The sequence below is a fragment of the Siniperca chuatsi genome, linkage group LG3 (assembly GCF_020085105.1).
Source record: "Siniperca chuatsi isolate FFG_IHB_CAS linkage group LG3, ASM2008510v1, whole genome shotgun sequence".
NCBI lineage: Eukaryota > Metazoa > Chordata > Actinopteri > Centrarchiformes > Sinipercidae > Siniperca > Siniperca chuatsi.
The window spans coordinates 772240-785535 of NC_058044.1; the positions used below are offsets into that span (position 1 = coordinate 772240).

Here is a 13296-nt window from a genome sequence, read left to right on the forward strand (position 1 = left end):
TCATATTTCCATTCAGACGGTGCTAAAAAGTTATATCTGAACCAAACGAAGTCGTGCTTGTTTGTATGTTCTCCGTGTAGTCGCGCCCTCTGGTGGCCGAACATCTAACGCTGCATCAACCAGTTAGCCAGTTAGCCGGCATCCAGCAGCTCCACCGCCACTCACTTAGAAAGTAGTTGATGCTAACGTGTTAGCAAACAGCTGCTTGTTTCCACCTGCAGCAGCTACAGAGTCACCTGACGCTTCGTCAGGAGGCGAGTCGGTCACCTGACGCTTCGTCAGGAGGCGTGTCGGTCACCTGACGCTTCGTCAGGAGGCGAGTCAGTCACCTGACGCTTCGTCAGGAGGCGTGTCGGTCACCTGACGCTTCGTCAGGAGGCGAGTCGGTCGGTCACCTGACGCTTCGTCAGGAGGCGAGTGGAGTCACCTGACGCTTCGTCAGGAGGCGAGTCGGTCACCTGACGCTTCGTCAGGAGGCGTGTCGGTCACCTGACGCTTCGTCAGGAGGCGAGTCGGTCACCTGACGCTTCGTCAGGAGGCGTGTCGGTCACCTGACGCTTCGTCAGGAGGCGAGTCGGTCACCTGACGCTTCGTCAGGAGGCGAGTGGAGTCACCTGACGCTTCGTCAGGAGGCGAGTCGGTCACCTGACGCTTCGTCAGGAGGCGTGTCGGTCACCTGACGCTTCGTCAGGAGGCGTGTCGGTCACCTGACGCTTCGTCAGGAGGCGAGTCGGTCACCTGACGCTTCGTCAGGAGGCGAGTGGAGTCACCTGACGCTTCGTCAGGAGGCGAGTGGAGTCACCTGACGCCGTCAGGAGGCGTGTCGGTCACCTGGCGCCGTCAGGAGGCGAAGTCGGTCACCTGGCGCCGTCCAGGAGGCGTGTCGGTCACCTGACGCTTCGTCAGGAGGCGAGTCGGTCACCTGACGCTTCGTCAGGAGGCGAGTGGAGTCACCTGACGCTTCGTCAGGAGGCGTGTCGGTCACCTGACGCCGTCCAGGAGGCGTGTCGGTCACCTGGCGCCGTCAGGAGGCGTGTCGGTCACCTGGCGCCGTCAGGGAGGCGTGTCGGTCACCTGACGCCGTCAGGAGGCGAGTCGGTCGGTCACCTGACGCCGTCAGGAGGCGGTGGAGTCACCTGACGCCGTCAGGAGGCGAGTCGGTCACCTGACGCCCGTCAGGAGGCGAGTCGGTCACCTGACGCCGTCAGGAGGCGAGTGGAGTCACCTGACGCCGTCCAGGAGGCGAAGTCGGTCACCTGACGCCGTCAGGAGGCGAAGTCGGTCACCTGACGCCGTCAGGAGGGCGTGTCGGTGTCACCTGACGCTTCGTCAGGAGGCGAGTCGGTCACCTGACGCTTCGTCAGGAGGCGTGTCGGTGTCACCTGACGCTTCGTCAGGCGAGTCGGTCACCTGACGCTTCGTCAGGAGGCGTGTCGGTGTCACCTGACGCTTCGTCAGGAGGCGTGTCGGTGTCACCTGATGAAGGTCGGTCCGGTCTCTGGGTTCGGCCTCCAGCGGCTGCTGAGGGAAACACCCGGCTCTCCTGCTGCAAATCGAGGAGCTAAAAGAGGCTCAAAGGCTCAACAGAATCATTTTTATTTCTTCAGCTCATTACAGAAGTTTGACAGTTTGACTTTATTGCACAGTACAATGAAATAAAATGAAATCTCTTCAACGTGTTTCAGTTACAAAATCAAAAACTACACCTGAGTCACTCCACCCCCCCGGCAGACAGTAGGCTGGTGTTAGTAATAAAGCTAATAAAGAAAGTTTAGTGTTTGTTCTTTGAACAGTTCAGACGTCGGAGAGACATGAACTGTCCCGCCTGTTGGGAAACGGCTCCGTCAGGAGAGAAAGCATCCACCTGTTTACCGAACAGGTGTAGCAACAGACAGGTAAGAAGGACGTGTTCTGGTTTCTCCGGGAGCACGGCACAGCGCAGCCACAGTGAGCACAGAAGAGATGTATTTTGTAGTGCGATACAGAATGAAGGATTTAAAGCATTCAACAGAAACACGTCTGTTAAACAGGGCTCCCACAGGCCCTTGAAAACCTTGAAAGTTTGTGAAAACAGACATGGGTCATTGAAAGAGCTTGAATGTGTATATTTATATTTGTTTCAGAATAGAAGTTGAAGTTCTTTAGACATCGTCTCAAACTGCCTGTTGGGTCTTTGAATTTGAGGGAACTGGGCCTGGAAAATCCTTGAAAAGTCCTTGAATTGGATGTTTAAGAAGGTGTGGGAGCCATGTTTAAAGAAGACAGCGGGGGGCAGATTCAGTAGAACTCAGAAATCTCCAAACTGGACGGACGCCTTTTCAGTTATTTGGGTTTTGAGTGACGGATCCAGAAGGTGAAAAGAGCTCTCTGCTGCTAACGTTAGCTAGCAGCAGCTAACGGCCAGGTGTGTTCCAGCGCCACAGTACTGATCAGGTCTCCAGCATTTACTGACGTGTCCTATTTTCATTCAAATGTAAGCGTGTGTGGAAATAATGTTGTTGCTCAGATGCAAAGAGACTTTTCAAGCGAATCCCAGATCCAGCTCAGTGCGGATCAAGAAGACCCGGGGTCCACACACAGACCTGCTGCTGGGAAACAGGAAGTGGATTCACCTGTTTACCTGCTGTACACTGCCCCCCGCAGCTTTTAACTTTGCAGCAATTTGACCAGAAAAGAGTAGAAACTGAAGTAATTCAAGTCTTAAAGCAGATTTGGACACTTGGTCTTCTGCTAGTTGATGCTCCTGAAGATAACTAAAGACAATTATTGATTATCGAAACAGCTGCAGATTAATGTTCTGTTGGTCAGTTAATCGACTTAATCATTGCAGCCGTATCAGAAACTGAAACGATGAAAAGATGCTCCGGTTGTTTTGTCAGAAGTCTGGTTCTGTTTGATGGATCCAGAAACGCTACCGGACCATCTGGGGGGGCGTCCGCTCCCTGCAGGAAAGCTGGTCCTGTTTAATCGGGGGTAAAGTTGAGCATCGCAGCTGGATTTCTGAGTTCAAACCTGCGTTAAGCCCAGTTTAATTAAACCTTCATTAAGCCTGATCCTTGTTGGGGCAGTCCGCCCGACATTCAAAATGAAAGTAAAGCGTTAAAACTTTTTGTGGGTGTTAAATCTACAAACTGTGATGCTTTGTCTTTTAACTTCCTGTCTACACAGGAAGTGGGACTGTCTCATTGTGTCGACTGGTCCGCTGCTTGTGATCAGCTTCACCTGCACGTGATCAAACGCCTGATGGGCTTTGTAAGGTAGCGTACAGCTGGAGGACTGACAGCTGGATCGGATCCCAGCTGGTGTTTGTGTGTGAATACAACAACATGATAACAGAAGTCGTGGTTGTTCAAAACTGTGTTTTAATACATAATAATATTTCTTCATCCCAGGTTATGGCGCCGATACACAGCAGAGACGAGTTCAGGAAAAGTTAAACGCACAGACTTCTGTAAGTCTTAAGTCAGAAATCTGAAGCCTGGCAGGGAAACCAGCGTACAGTTTACATTTGAAGTCGCGTCCTGCGTCTCATTCTGTTCGCTTCACTGGGTTTGGTCTGAAACCGAAGGTCCGACAGTTCCACGCCGCGATTATTCCAAATGCCATTATTAATAAAATGTTAATTATATAGTAGAAAAGTTTATAAATTAGCTTCCAGAAACACCGAGCTGCTGTTATAACACAGGATGAGATAGCTGAGCTAGGTGAGCGCTAGGTGAGCGCTAGCTAAACTAGCTGTACGATAGTTAACTCTGAAGGCAACTTTGCTCCAAAGAGGCTCTTTTTCATCTGATATCGGTGGTGGATGTGGTGTCAGGTCACATGACCTCCTCATTAATGTGGACGTGTGTTCCCAGGCTGTGTGAACCAATCAGGACCGAGACTTTTGACTTTTGTGTTTACAGAAGCCGGCGATACCGACAGGAAGTTAAAAGACAAAACGAGCGAACAAAAAAAAAAACCAACTGGGCCCCATGAAGTCAATAACGACCTTAATGCCCGTCCCAGCAGGACCAGAGTGAATCTTCAGATTATAAACAGGAATGTTGTGGGGGCGTGTCTGCTTTGACTGACAGGAGCGTCAGCCAATCACACGCAGCCGCGGGGGTTTCTGGGTGCAGTAGCTACAAACATCACAGCGAGTGTTAAATGCAAGTCGTCCCTTCAGAAACGTGACTGAGACTCTACAGACATGAGTTACAGGATTCAAGGCGGATCGTTCCTTTAAACTATTAGTCAGCAGGTGATCCGAAACACACCTGAGCAGAGACAACCAGGTAAGCTGCTGCCGCCATCACCTTCTAACACCCACGCCAGTTTCCCCTGTCTGCATTACATCACTTCCTGTGGTTTGGTTAGTGCATCATGTTCCCCAAACAGACTTATAAAGACAGGTAGAAGGCCTGCGCAGGAAGTGGTCTTTGTGCATTACATCAACAGATGGCGGCGGCCCTGCAGGATAACGAGTAAGATAACGAGGAGGAGGAGGAGGAGGAGGAAGGTGAGGGGGGCGGGGCTTTCTGTCAGATGTAAAACTGGTGAGCAGCCAGGTTGTCCATGAAGGGCTGAACCAGGAAGTCTGTGGAGAAGTAGAAGACCAGGCCGAAGGTGATGGAGATGGGCAGCGCCGGCAGAGCTTTCTTAAAGATGGCCAACAGCAGCAGAGTGAGGCAAAGACCCTGAGACAGGTGGAGAACAGGTGTGTTACAGGTGGAGAACAGGTGAGTTACAGGTGGAGAACAGGTGAGTTACAGGTTTGTTACAAGTTGAGAACAGGTGAGTTACAGGTGTGTTACAGGTGGAGAACAGGTGAGTTACAGGTGTTACAGGTGTGTTACAGGTGTGTTACAGGTGGAGAACAGGTGAGTTACAGATGGAGAACAGGTGAGTTACAGGTTTGTTACAAGTTGAGAACAGGTGAGTTACAGGTGTGTTACAGGTGGAGAACAGGTGAGTTACAGGTGGAGAACAGGTGAGTTACAGGTTTGTTACAAGTTGAGAACAGGTGAGTTACAGGTGTGTTACAGGTGGAGAACAGGTGAGTTACAGGTGTGTTACAGGTGTGTTACAGGTGGAGAACAGGTGAGTTACAGGTGTGTTACAGGTGGAGAACAGGTGAGTTACAGATGGAGAACAGGTGAGTTACAGGTGAGTTACAGGTGTGTTACAGGTGGAGAACAGGTGAGTTACAGGTGAGTTACAGGTGAGTTACAGGTGGAGAACAGGTGTGTTACAGGTGGAGAACAGGTGAGTTACAGGTGGAGAACAGGTGTGTTACAGGTGGAGAACAGGTGTGTTACAGGTGGAGAACAGGTGAGTTACAGGTGGAGAACAGGTGAGTTACAGGTGGAGAACAGGTGTGTTACAGGGGGAGAACAGGTGTGTTACAGGGGGAGAACAGGTGTGTTACAGGGGGAGAACAGGTGAGTTACAGGTTTGTTACAAGTTGAGAACAGGTGAGTTACAGGTGTGTTACAGGTGGAGAACAGGTGAGTTACAGGTGTGTTACAGGTGGAGAACAGGTGTGTTACAGGTGGAGAACAGGTGTGTTACAGGTGGAGAACAGGTGAGTTACAGGTGTGTTACAGGTGGAGAACAGGTGTGTTACAGGTGGAGAACAGGTGTGTTACAGGTGTGTTACAGGTGGAGAACAGGTGTGTTACAGGTGTGTTACAGGTGGAGAACAGGTGTGTTACAGGTGGAGAACAGGTGTGTTACAGGTGGTGAACAGGTGTGTTACAGGTGGAGAACAGGTGTGTTACAGGTGTGTTACAGGTGGAGAACAGGTGAGTTACAGGTGAGTCACAGGAAGCAAACAAACCTCACTGCTTCATCAGCAGCTGCGTCTCTATCATGGAGGAAGTTTGAAGTGTTGTATAAAACTACAACTTACAATAAGAATGGCGACGAAGCAGGCGAGCGTCGTGTTCCAGTCTCCACCGGTCGCTGCAGCTTTTCCAACCAGGACGCTGTAGAAGATGAAATCACCGAGGCCAAGCTTCACCCCTCCTACAGACGCACGAAACACACCTTTAATCTCTCAGAGAGAGAAAACACGCTTGTCTAAAGGTGCGTTTCATTTTGAAGGAAAACGAATCATGGGACTTAAATCTCAAACCACGCAGGTCAGATTAACGCACAGATTAAACACGTGTACTTGAGGAGTGACTGAATAAAGTGCAGTCAGCTGATGTGAACTTACTGTCCTCCTCCAGGTCGTCTTCTGGAAACGACCGGGACTGTCGGCTCTCAGGCTCCGCCCCCCTGCTGCTCTGCTCCGCCTCCTCGTCTGAAAAACAAAATGGCAGCAGGGTGACAGGTGTGTTGCAGGTAGGATGAACTGATCCAAAACAACTCAACACATCTGGACATCAGTGTGTGCTGTGGAGGCTGTGTGACACCAGAATACTTATTCACCTTTTCAGTATATATTAACTCAATTAATACATTAAAAGAACATTTTGAGCGGCTAATTAAATTTGCATTAAAACGTTAAAATAATGTAAAAATCAGTTAAACAATTACCATTAATTTACAGATTTGTATTCATTTTTAATTTGTTTTGTAAAAGAACATTTGTTTTGTAATGTAAATGTTAATATAATTTAATTACTTTAAAGTTGAATTTGTTTGATTGAATTTAAACGTAATAAATTGATAATGTCACACTCGAGCCTCCGTAATGTAGCTCATCACATCATTAAAAGAAACAAGGGGTGGACAAAATAACAGAAACACATTACAAATATAATAATATATATAATTATATATTAATATTATATATATATAATTAATATAACAACATAAACTACAGCCATTAGGTCGAATCCGCTGTATCAGATTGTACAGGTGTTCATGATCTTGTGTCCACCCCCTCATTTCCCATGATTCCTTGCAGAGAATAGCTGTTGCGATGTTGGACCTGTTTCGTGTCCGGAGTGCTGAGCGTCCGTCGGGCTCGCCATCCCCACCGTCCACATCATGGCAGCTGACCACACACAAATACATAAATAAATATAAAACGTGATCGTTTGTTGAAAATATTACTATTTCATTTTTTCATTGTCTGTCCTCCACTTCGGTCCAGACTGAAACACCAGCAGCTGCTGGACTGTGATGAGACGTGCTTCATCGTTCATGCTCCCCTCAGGACGAACTGTAATAACTCTGCTGATCCTCTGACTTTCCATCTAGCGCCACCATCAGGTCGACATGTTAACGTGTCCGACACTTTGGTTTCTGACCGAACACCTGCAGAGCTGCTGACGCTCCCGTCAGCCTCAGCTGCACTTTGTGTTTACTGCTAATTAGCTAATGTTAGCATGCTAACAGGCTAAGCTAAGACGGTGAACATGGTAAACATGATACCTGCTAATCATCAACATGTTGTGAGCATGTTAGCATGCTGATGTTAGCATTTAGCTCAAAGTAATAATTCTTAAACTTGATTAAGTTCTATTTATTATTATAAAATCAATGCAAAAGTTTCCTAAATGGGGGCATCCTGGTGGTGTGCGGTCATCGTAACGTCCCCCTTTTCGATCTCTTAGAGCATTTACACTACAGGAACTTTCCCAGGGGACAGAGAGAAGAAGAACTGAGGAACTTTATCTGCATTTTGAGCCACTTTTAAAGGCCTGATTATTTTTTCTTTTGGACTCACAGGAGTAGATGAGGGCGGGGAAGATGGGCTCGTTGCGCTCCTGAGCCGTCTCCACCAACATCCTGAGAGGACCTTTAGGAGACAGGACGGCCACCAGGTCTGCAACAACACAAACAACCTGAGCAAGGCATGATGGGAGGGCTGAAACAAGGATCAGTAGCAGGAAAGTTTCCCTGTAAACAAACACAGACTGAAATATCAGTAGGCCAACATGATCAGCTGATAAATCAGTACCAGCGTATCTGTATGGAAAAGGAAATGACAGTCTAAAACTTTTGATAATTTAACTTCCAGTGAAGTTTAAAACTTCCTTTTACCTTATATTTCTTGTTACTATCATCTTTGATAATAAAGTTTCTGTTCAACTGTAAACTACCCTTCCACAGTTCATACTATATCTTTGTGACAAGTTTTTTTAATATGTTTACGTGACTTTATATTACAAATAGTGCTTGTACTAAGAAAGTGCAGGTGTAAACAGGTTAAAATTTCTATAAATGTGAATTCTTGGCAGGTGAAAGTGTATGGGAGTTTAAAGTTGCTGCACTGAAAGGGTCTGAAGTGTCAGGTGAGGTGTCACTTGAAATATTAGAGCTACAAACAGAGTAAGAGTTAGCGATGAAAGCAGTCGGTTTGTATGTAAGCACTGCAAACTGTCAGGTGAAGAGTAGAGATGAATGATAAACAATGAAAACGATTGAAACTAGCAAGGCGAGCGTCACATGACAGATGTAGCCTTGCTAACTATGCTAATGCTACTTATACCGAAAGAAGGTGATCAGTGCACCAGCGATAGCGCTAGCTCGACTTAACCTGTCAGTCACGTGAAATCATAGCAGTTGACCTGTTTATTTTAAAATGAACACAAGTAACGTTAACATAATTAGTAAGGTGGCCTACGAATGCCTTCAGCGGCCTCCATCATGTGACCCTTGGCTTTCACATTGAAGACGTTTGTAAACTACCCTCCATCCCTTTCGTCAGTAGTCACGCCCATTCTTTCAGGAAAACGGCAGATTTATTTAACACCACATTCGATGATTTGATGTGCAGGTGTAGCTAACAACCGGTACAACAACACAGACACCTGCTCATCAAAGCTCTACGGCACCACAGGTGGTCAGATACTCCTCCAGGGACCTTTAAGGACTTTAACTTGTCTGTAAACCCTCCAGCACACGGCGTCGACTCACCGTAGACGGAGATGGCTCCCAGGATGACCCAGGCTGACCATTCGGGCAGGTATTTGATGAAGACGAGGGCCATGAGGGCGCTGATGAGGATCAGGTAGGCCTGCTGCAGCTGGAGGGGGCCCTTCCAGTGAATACAGATCATCCCCACAGCCCCAAAGTTCCAGATGATCACCCCCACCGTCGGGTAGTCCACCGCCAGGTTGTACGTCTTAAACACTTCGCTGAGAAACAAAGGAACACCACCATGATGCACCTTAACTGTTAACATGTTTCCTTAAAGACAAAAGACAAGCCTTTAAAGAATCTTTTAACTCTCTACAAAACTTTCACACCAACTTCCAGCTTAGACAGGAAATTAAACAAATATTTGCACTGCAGTGTTTCCTTCTTGCTGGGAGACATACGGTCACCTGCAGGTTAACACACATGGAGCTCTGATTCAGAACGCTGGTTAACTATGTTTGAGGTGAAAGCGTGCGACAATGTTGTATCAAAAACGTCCGTGAAAAATGAAGTTATTACATAAAATAAAATAACGTTACGCAGAAGAGAGAGCAGGACTCACCCCAGGTACATGAAGCTGAACCAGAAGAGCAGCATGAGGGAGGACAGGATGAGCCAGCCGTGGATGAACTGAACAACACAAACACATCACATCCACGTCACACCTGCTCAACAGACAGCGCCATCTAGCAGCAGGACGTTCAACTACAGCTACATACAAAGTCAGCAAATTAGAAACATTTACAAACTCAATACTTTCACAGCTTTCGAGTGTGTTTTGTACAAATTATAAAAGTGAAACATTTCGCACTTCTCACCAGTCTAACCAACTCTTCATAAATATATCTGTAATTATTTTAGATCACTTTGTAGAGATCAGTTTGAAGTGTGTCGGGATATCTGTCTGACCTGTGGAGTTCCTCAGGGTTCAATGCTGGGACCTGTTTTATTTTCACTTTAGGGCTCATTATCCGTCAGTTTGTCTCTTCTCATGCTATGCTGATGATGTTCAGCTTTATGTAATAAATAAATATATATAAATATAACTGAACTTCTCATTACATATAATTATCTGACACATACAGATGCTTTGATTCACTATTTGCAACTGGACATTCACTGCGTTGTTTCCATGAAAACATCTGTGTTGCTGACCTTGTAGCAGCGATACTTGTAGAGGACGACCAGGAAGATGGTCATGACCACGATGACGCTGATCATGATGATGGTGTTGAGGACGGAGTTGAGGAGCCGGCGGCCGACAGACGGGGTGTTCTCCGTGAACGGCGTGTAGATCCTGCGGAGACAAACATGATCGTTAGCTGTTAGCGGAGGAGTCCTACATGTGACGGCTGAAGTGTGGACCTACAGCTGCTGGTCGGTCTTCTCGGTGTAGAAGCTGACCGACTTGATGGTGGCGACCACCACCGCCATGCACAGGGTGACGGGGATGAACAGCATGATGACGTGCTTGGCGCCGTACTTCAGAGTCAGCTCCTCATCGTCTGCATCCACCTCCTGATCCGAGCTTCCGCCGCCACCGCCGTCCACGGCAGCCGGACCCCCCCTCCTGCTCGCCCCAGGCTGGACCAACAGAGGGCGACATTCAGCGTCAGTCAGTGCAGCAGGAAATACATCAGGCCAACGAGAACATTCCCCCCATGATCATTAAGGACAACTGACACGAGATGTTAAAAAAACAACCCTTTACCCTTTTGGATGGTGTGTCATTGGGGGGGGTGAGGTCAGGATCTGGTCTGTAGGACGGCACCGCTGGATTCTCAGACGGGACCAACGCCGTCCTCTCGTTATAGGAGTCGTCGTCACTCTCCGAAGCGTTCATGGCTGCAAATAACCACCAGAGCTGTTAGTGAGAAACACTCCCACCGCTGCTAGCATGGCTAAAAACGCTCAAATGCTGGGATTTGCGTCTTTAAAAAAAATGTGTGATTTGGCCGAGGGGACTGGTTTAGAACAGCCAGTTAGCTTAGCTTAGCATAAAGTCCGGTTCGCCGCGTGGGCTCGAACCTCTCTCTCGGCTCAGCTAACAGCTGTCTGAACATGTGCGGACGACACGTCGACGGAGCTGGCTGATACACTCATCTGAGCTGTTCTGACATTTCATTTACTAAAAGATGAATTAACTGATAATAAAAATAATCGCTAGTTGCAGCACTAATGCACTGAAGGGATGAATTATATTATTTAATGCAGATCTGCGTATCAAACTTTTACATGTTCTTTAACATTATATTTGTCGTTACAAACATAGCGAGGTGTGAACAGTTGAGCCCAGTGATGAAGAGCTGCGCGAGGACATGAACCCACTGGGACACCAGATTAACTCTGCAAAGGATCAGCCGTGTGGACGTCCCGTGACTGACTGCTGATCAGTGATCAGCTGTTAGCTCCACGCTTCACTTCTGCTGCCGTCAGACGTCATTAAGTTCAGCAGGTTTCATTTAGTTGAGATGAACATTTTCATTAATAATATTCAGCTGCATGAAAGTGTCTGACAACGTTGTCTTCATAAAGGATTAATCTGCCCTCGTCGTCACAAACCGTGACGCCCGCCGTGACGTCACCAGGCGTCTTACACATTCACTTTACTGGCGAATTAAGACCAAACGTGTGATTTTCACATTTGAGAAGCTTAAACAAGAGAATGCTTCGATTTTTTTTAATTAAATAATGACTTAAACAACTAATCGATTATCAAACTAGTGGCCGATTAATTTTCCATCAGTTGACTAATTGTTGCAGCTCTAGCTGAACGCAAATAACTGAATCGATCTGTTTGAACGTTACTGTCCAGCAGCGGTGGAAAGTAACGAAGTACATTTACTCAGCTACTGTTCTTACTGTAAGAACAATTTCAACGTACCTGTACCTTACTTAAAGGATCAGCGTGTGTCTCCAGGTGTCTCCAGGTGTTTCCAGGTGTCTCCAGGTGTTTCCAGGTGTTGGGGAGAACGACTGCAGATACTGTAAAGTAGCAGAAAGCCTTTAGTGTCTGTGTGAGTCTGACAGCGTTTTAACTGCTTAGTTTCATGAACGACATTCAAACTAAAGTTTTGCTCATTTAAAAATGCAGCTTAATGAGTGAGGGGGTCCAGGACCGGACTTTACCACCAGGCCCCCAACTCAAGGGTTAATAACGTCTGCACAGCCACAGGGTTATGATGATGCTTCGATATAAAGCATCTGAAAACATGTTTCTATTTTAACCATATAGAAACCAAAACCCTTTATCACGGTCAACCCGAAGCCACAGTTAGACCAGATCTCCGGGGGGGTCGTGTGGGTGCTGGAGGGGCTGAGACATGAACCAGATCCGTGACACCGAACACCAGCGCCCCCCTTCTGCCCCCGACCCCCATGAGAACAGGGACAAAGATAACGAGGATCAGCATCAGAAAGAAAACTGCTTTCAGGAAGCGACATGTTGGTCCCAGAGCAGGAAGTGCTGCGCCCCATTACAGTCCCGACGTTCAATTATTATTATTGTTGTTATTAATTATTATTGTTGTTATTATTAATTATTATTGATATTATTATTATTGTTGTTGTTACAGATGCAATTTTAACTACTTTCTTTACTTTAATCTGTAGTGATGCATCACGTGACATCAGCTGACTTGTGTTTTTCTAAAATCTGCAGATGTAGTGGAGCAGAAATATAATAATACATTAATAATAATAATATGTATAATAAAGCATGAGGACGTGACGTGACGGGAGCAGTCCATGTCGGGGAAATACCTGCACGCATAGCAACAGTAACTAAGCAGTCCCTCAGGTGCTGTCTCAGTTCTGAGCTCCTTCACTTGTTATTTTACTACATTTCTACTTTAAAGTTTCGAACTCAATGGCAGATAAGACCCAGATGCGTTAGAATAAAACCTCCAGCAGCTTTCAGAGTACTTTATGTGCAAGTTGTTGATCATATCTAAGTACTTTTACTTCAGACGCGGAGGCCCCGAGCCTCCCTAAACCCGGTCCTGCAGAGACCCCCACACATCACATAGCTTCCTCCTGGAGCCCTTAGAGCCCTGGCGTTGACGTTAACCCGCACTTCTTAATGAATTTGACGAACGGACACGAAGTGTCTCTGCAGCTAACTGCGTTTACCTTCGGCCCGTCGGTCCAACACAAAGACCGGAGCTTCACCTCGAGTCCAGCCGCAGGACACACGACAAGGAGCCGCTCTGAAGGTAAACACCGACCGGCAACCCGGAAGACGCCAGTCAGCTGACCGGCACACCACGTGACCACAGAGCCCGTCACGAGATCACGCGGTGTCTCCACCTGATCATCATCATCATCATCATCTTCTTCTTTAACGGCGGTTGACAACCAGCTTAACGGTGCATTACCGCCACCTTCTGCTCCGGAGCGCATCAGCCAGTAAAATCTTTCTTCTTCTTCTTCTCCTTT

At 47.2% G+C, this 13296-nt stretch overlaps 1 protein-coding gene across 3 annotated transcripts; it reads right to left on the reverse strand.

The window, feature by feature from the left end:
• Nucleotides 1-3339: 3339 nt before the first annotated feature.
• psen2 (presenilin 2) lies at nucleotides 3340-13147 on the reverse strand. 3 transcript variants are annotated; one of them, XM_044190192.1, is made up of 12 exons: nucleotides 12991-13147; nucleotides 11755-11844; nucleotides 10571-10704; nucleotides 10229-10443; nucleotides 10015-10156; nucleotides 9422-9489; nucleotides 8857-9077; nucleotides 7664-7762; nucleotides 6923-6988; nucleotides 6203-6289; nucleotides 5894-6009; nucleotides 3340-4679 (listed from the first exon to the last, which is right to left on the reverse strand). In XM_044190192.1, exons 3-12 carry the CDS (start codon nucleotides 10700-10702, stop codon nucleotides 4524-4526), a joined length of 1302 nt encoding a protein of 433 aa, XP_044046127.1. In that variant the 5' UTR covers nucleotides 10703-10704; nucleotides 11755-11844; nucleotides 12991-13147; the 3' UTR covers nucleotides 3340-4523. The 3 variants fall into 3 exon arrangements, with proteins under 3 accessions (XP_044046127.1, XP_044046126.1, XP_044046125.1); XM_044190191.1 differs by having other exon boundaries at nucleotides 11750-11844; XM_044190190.1 differs by having other exon boundaries at nucleotides 11744-11844.
• Nucleotides 13148-13296: the final 149 nt, after the last annotated feature.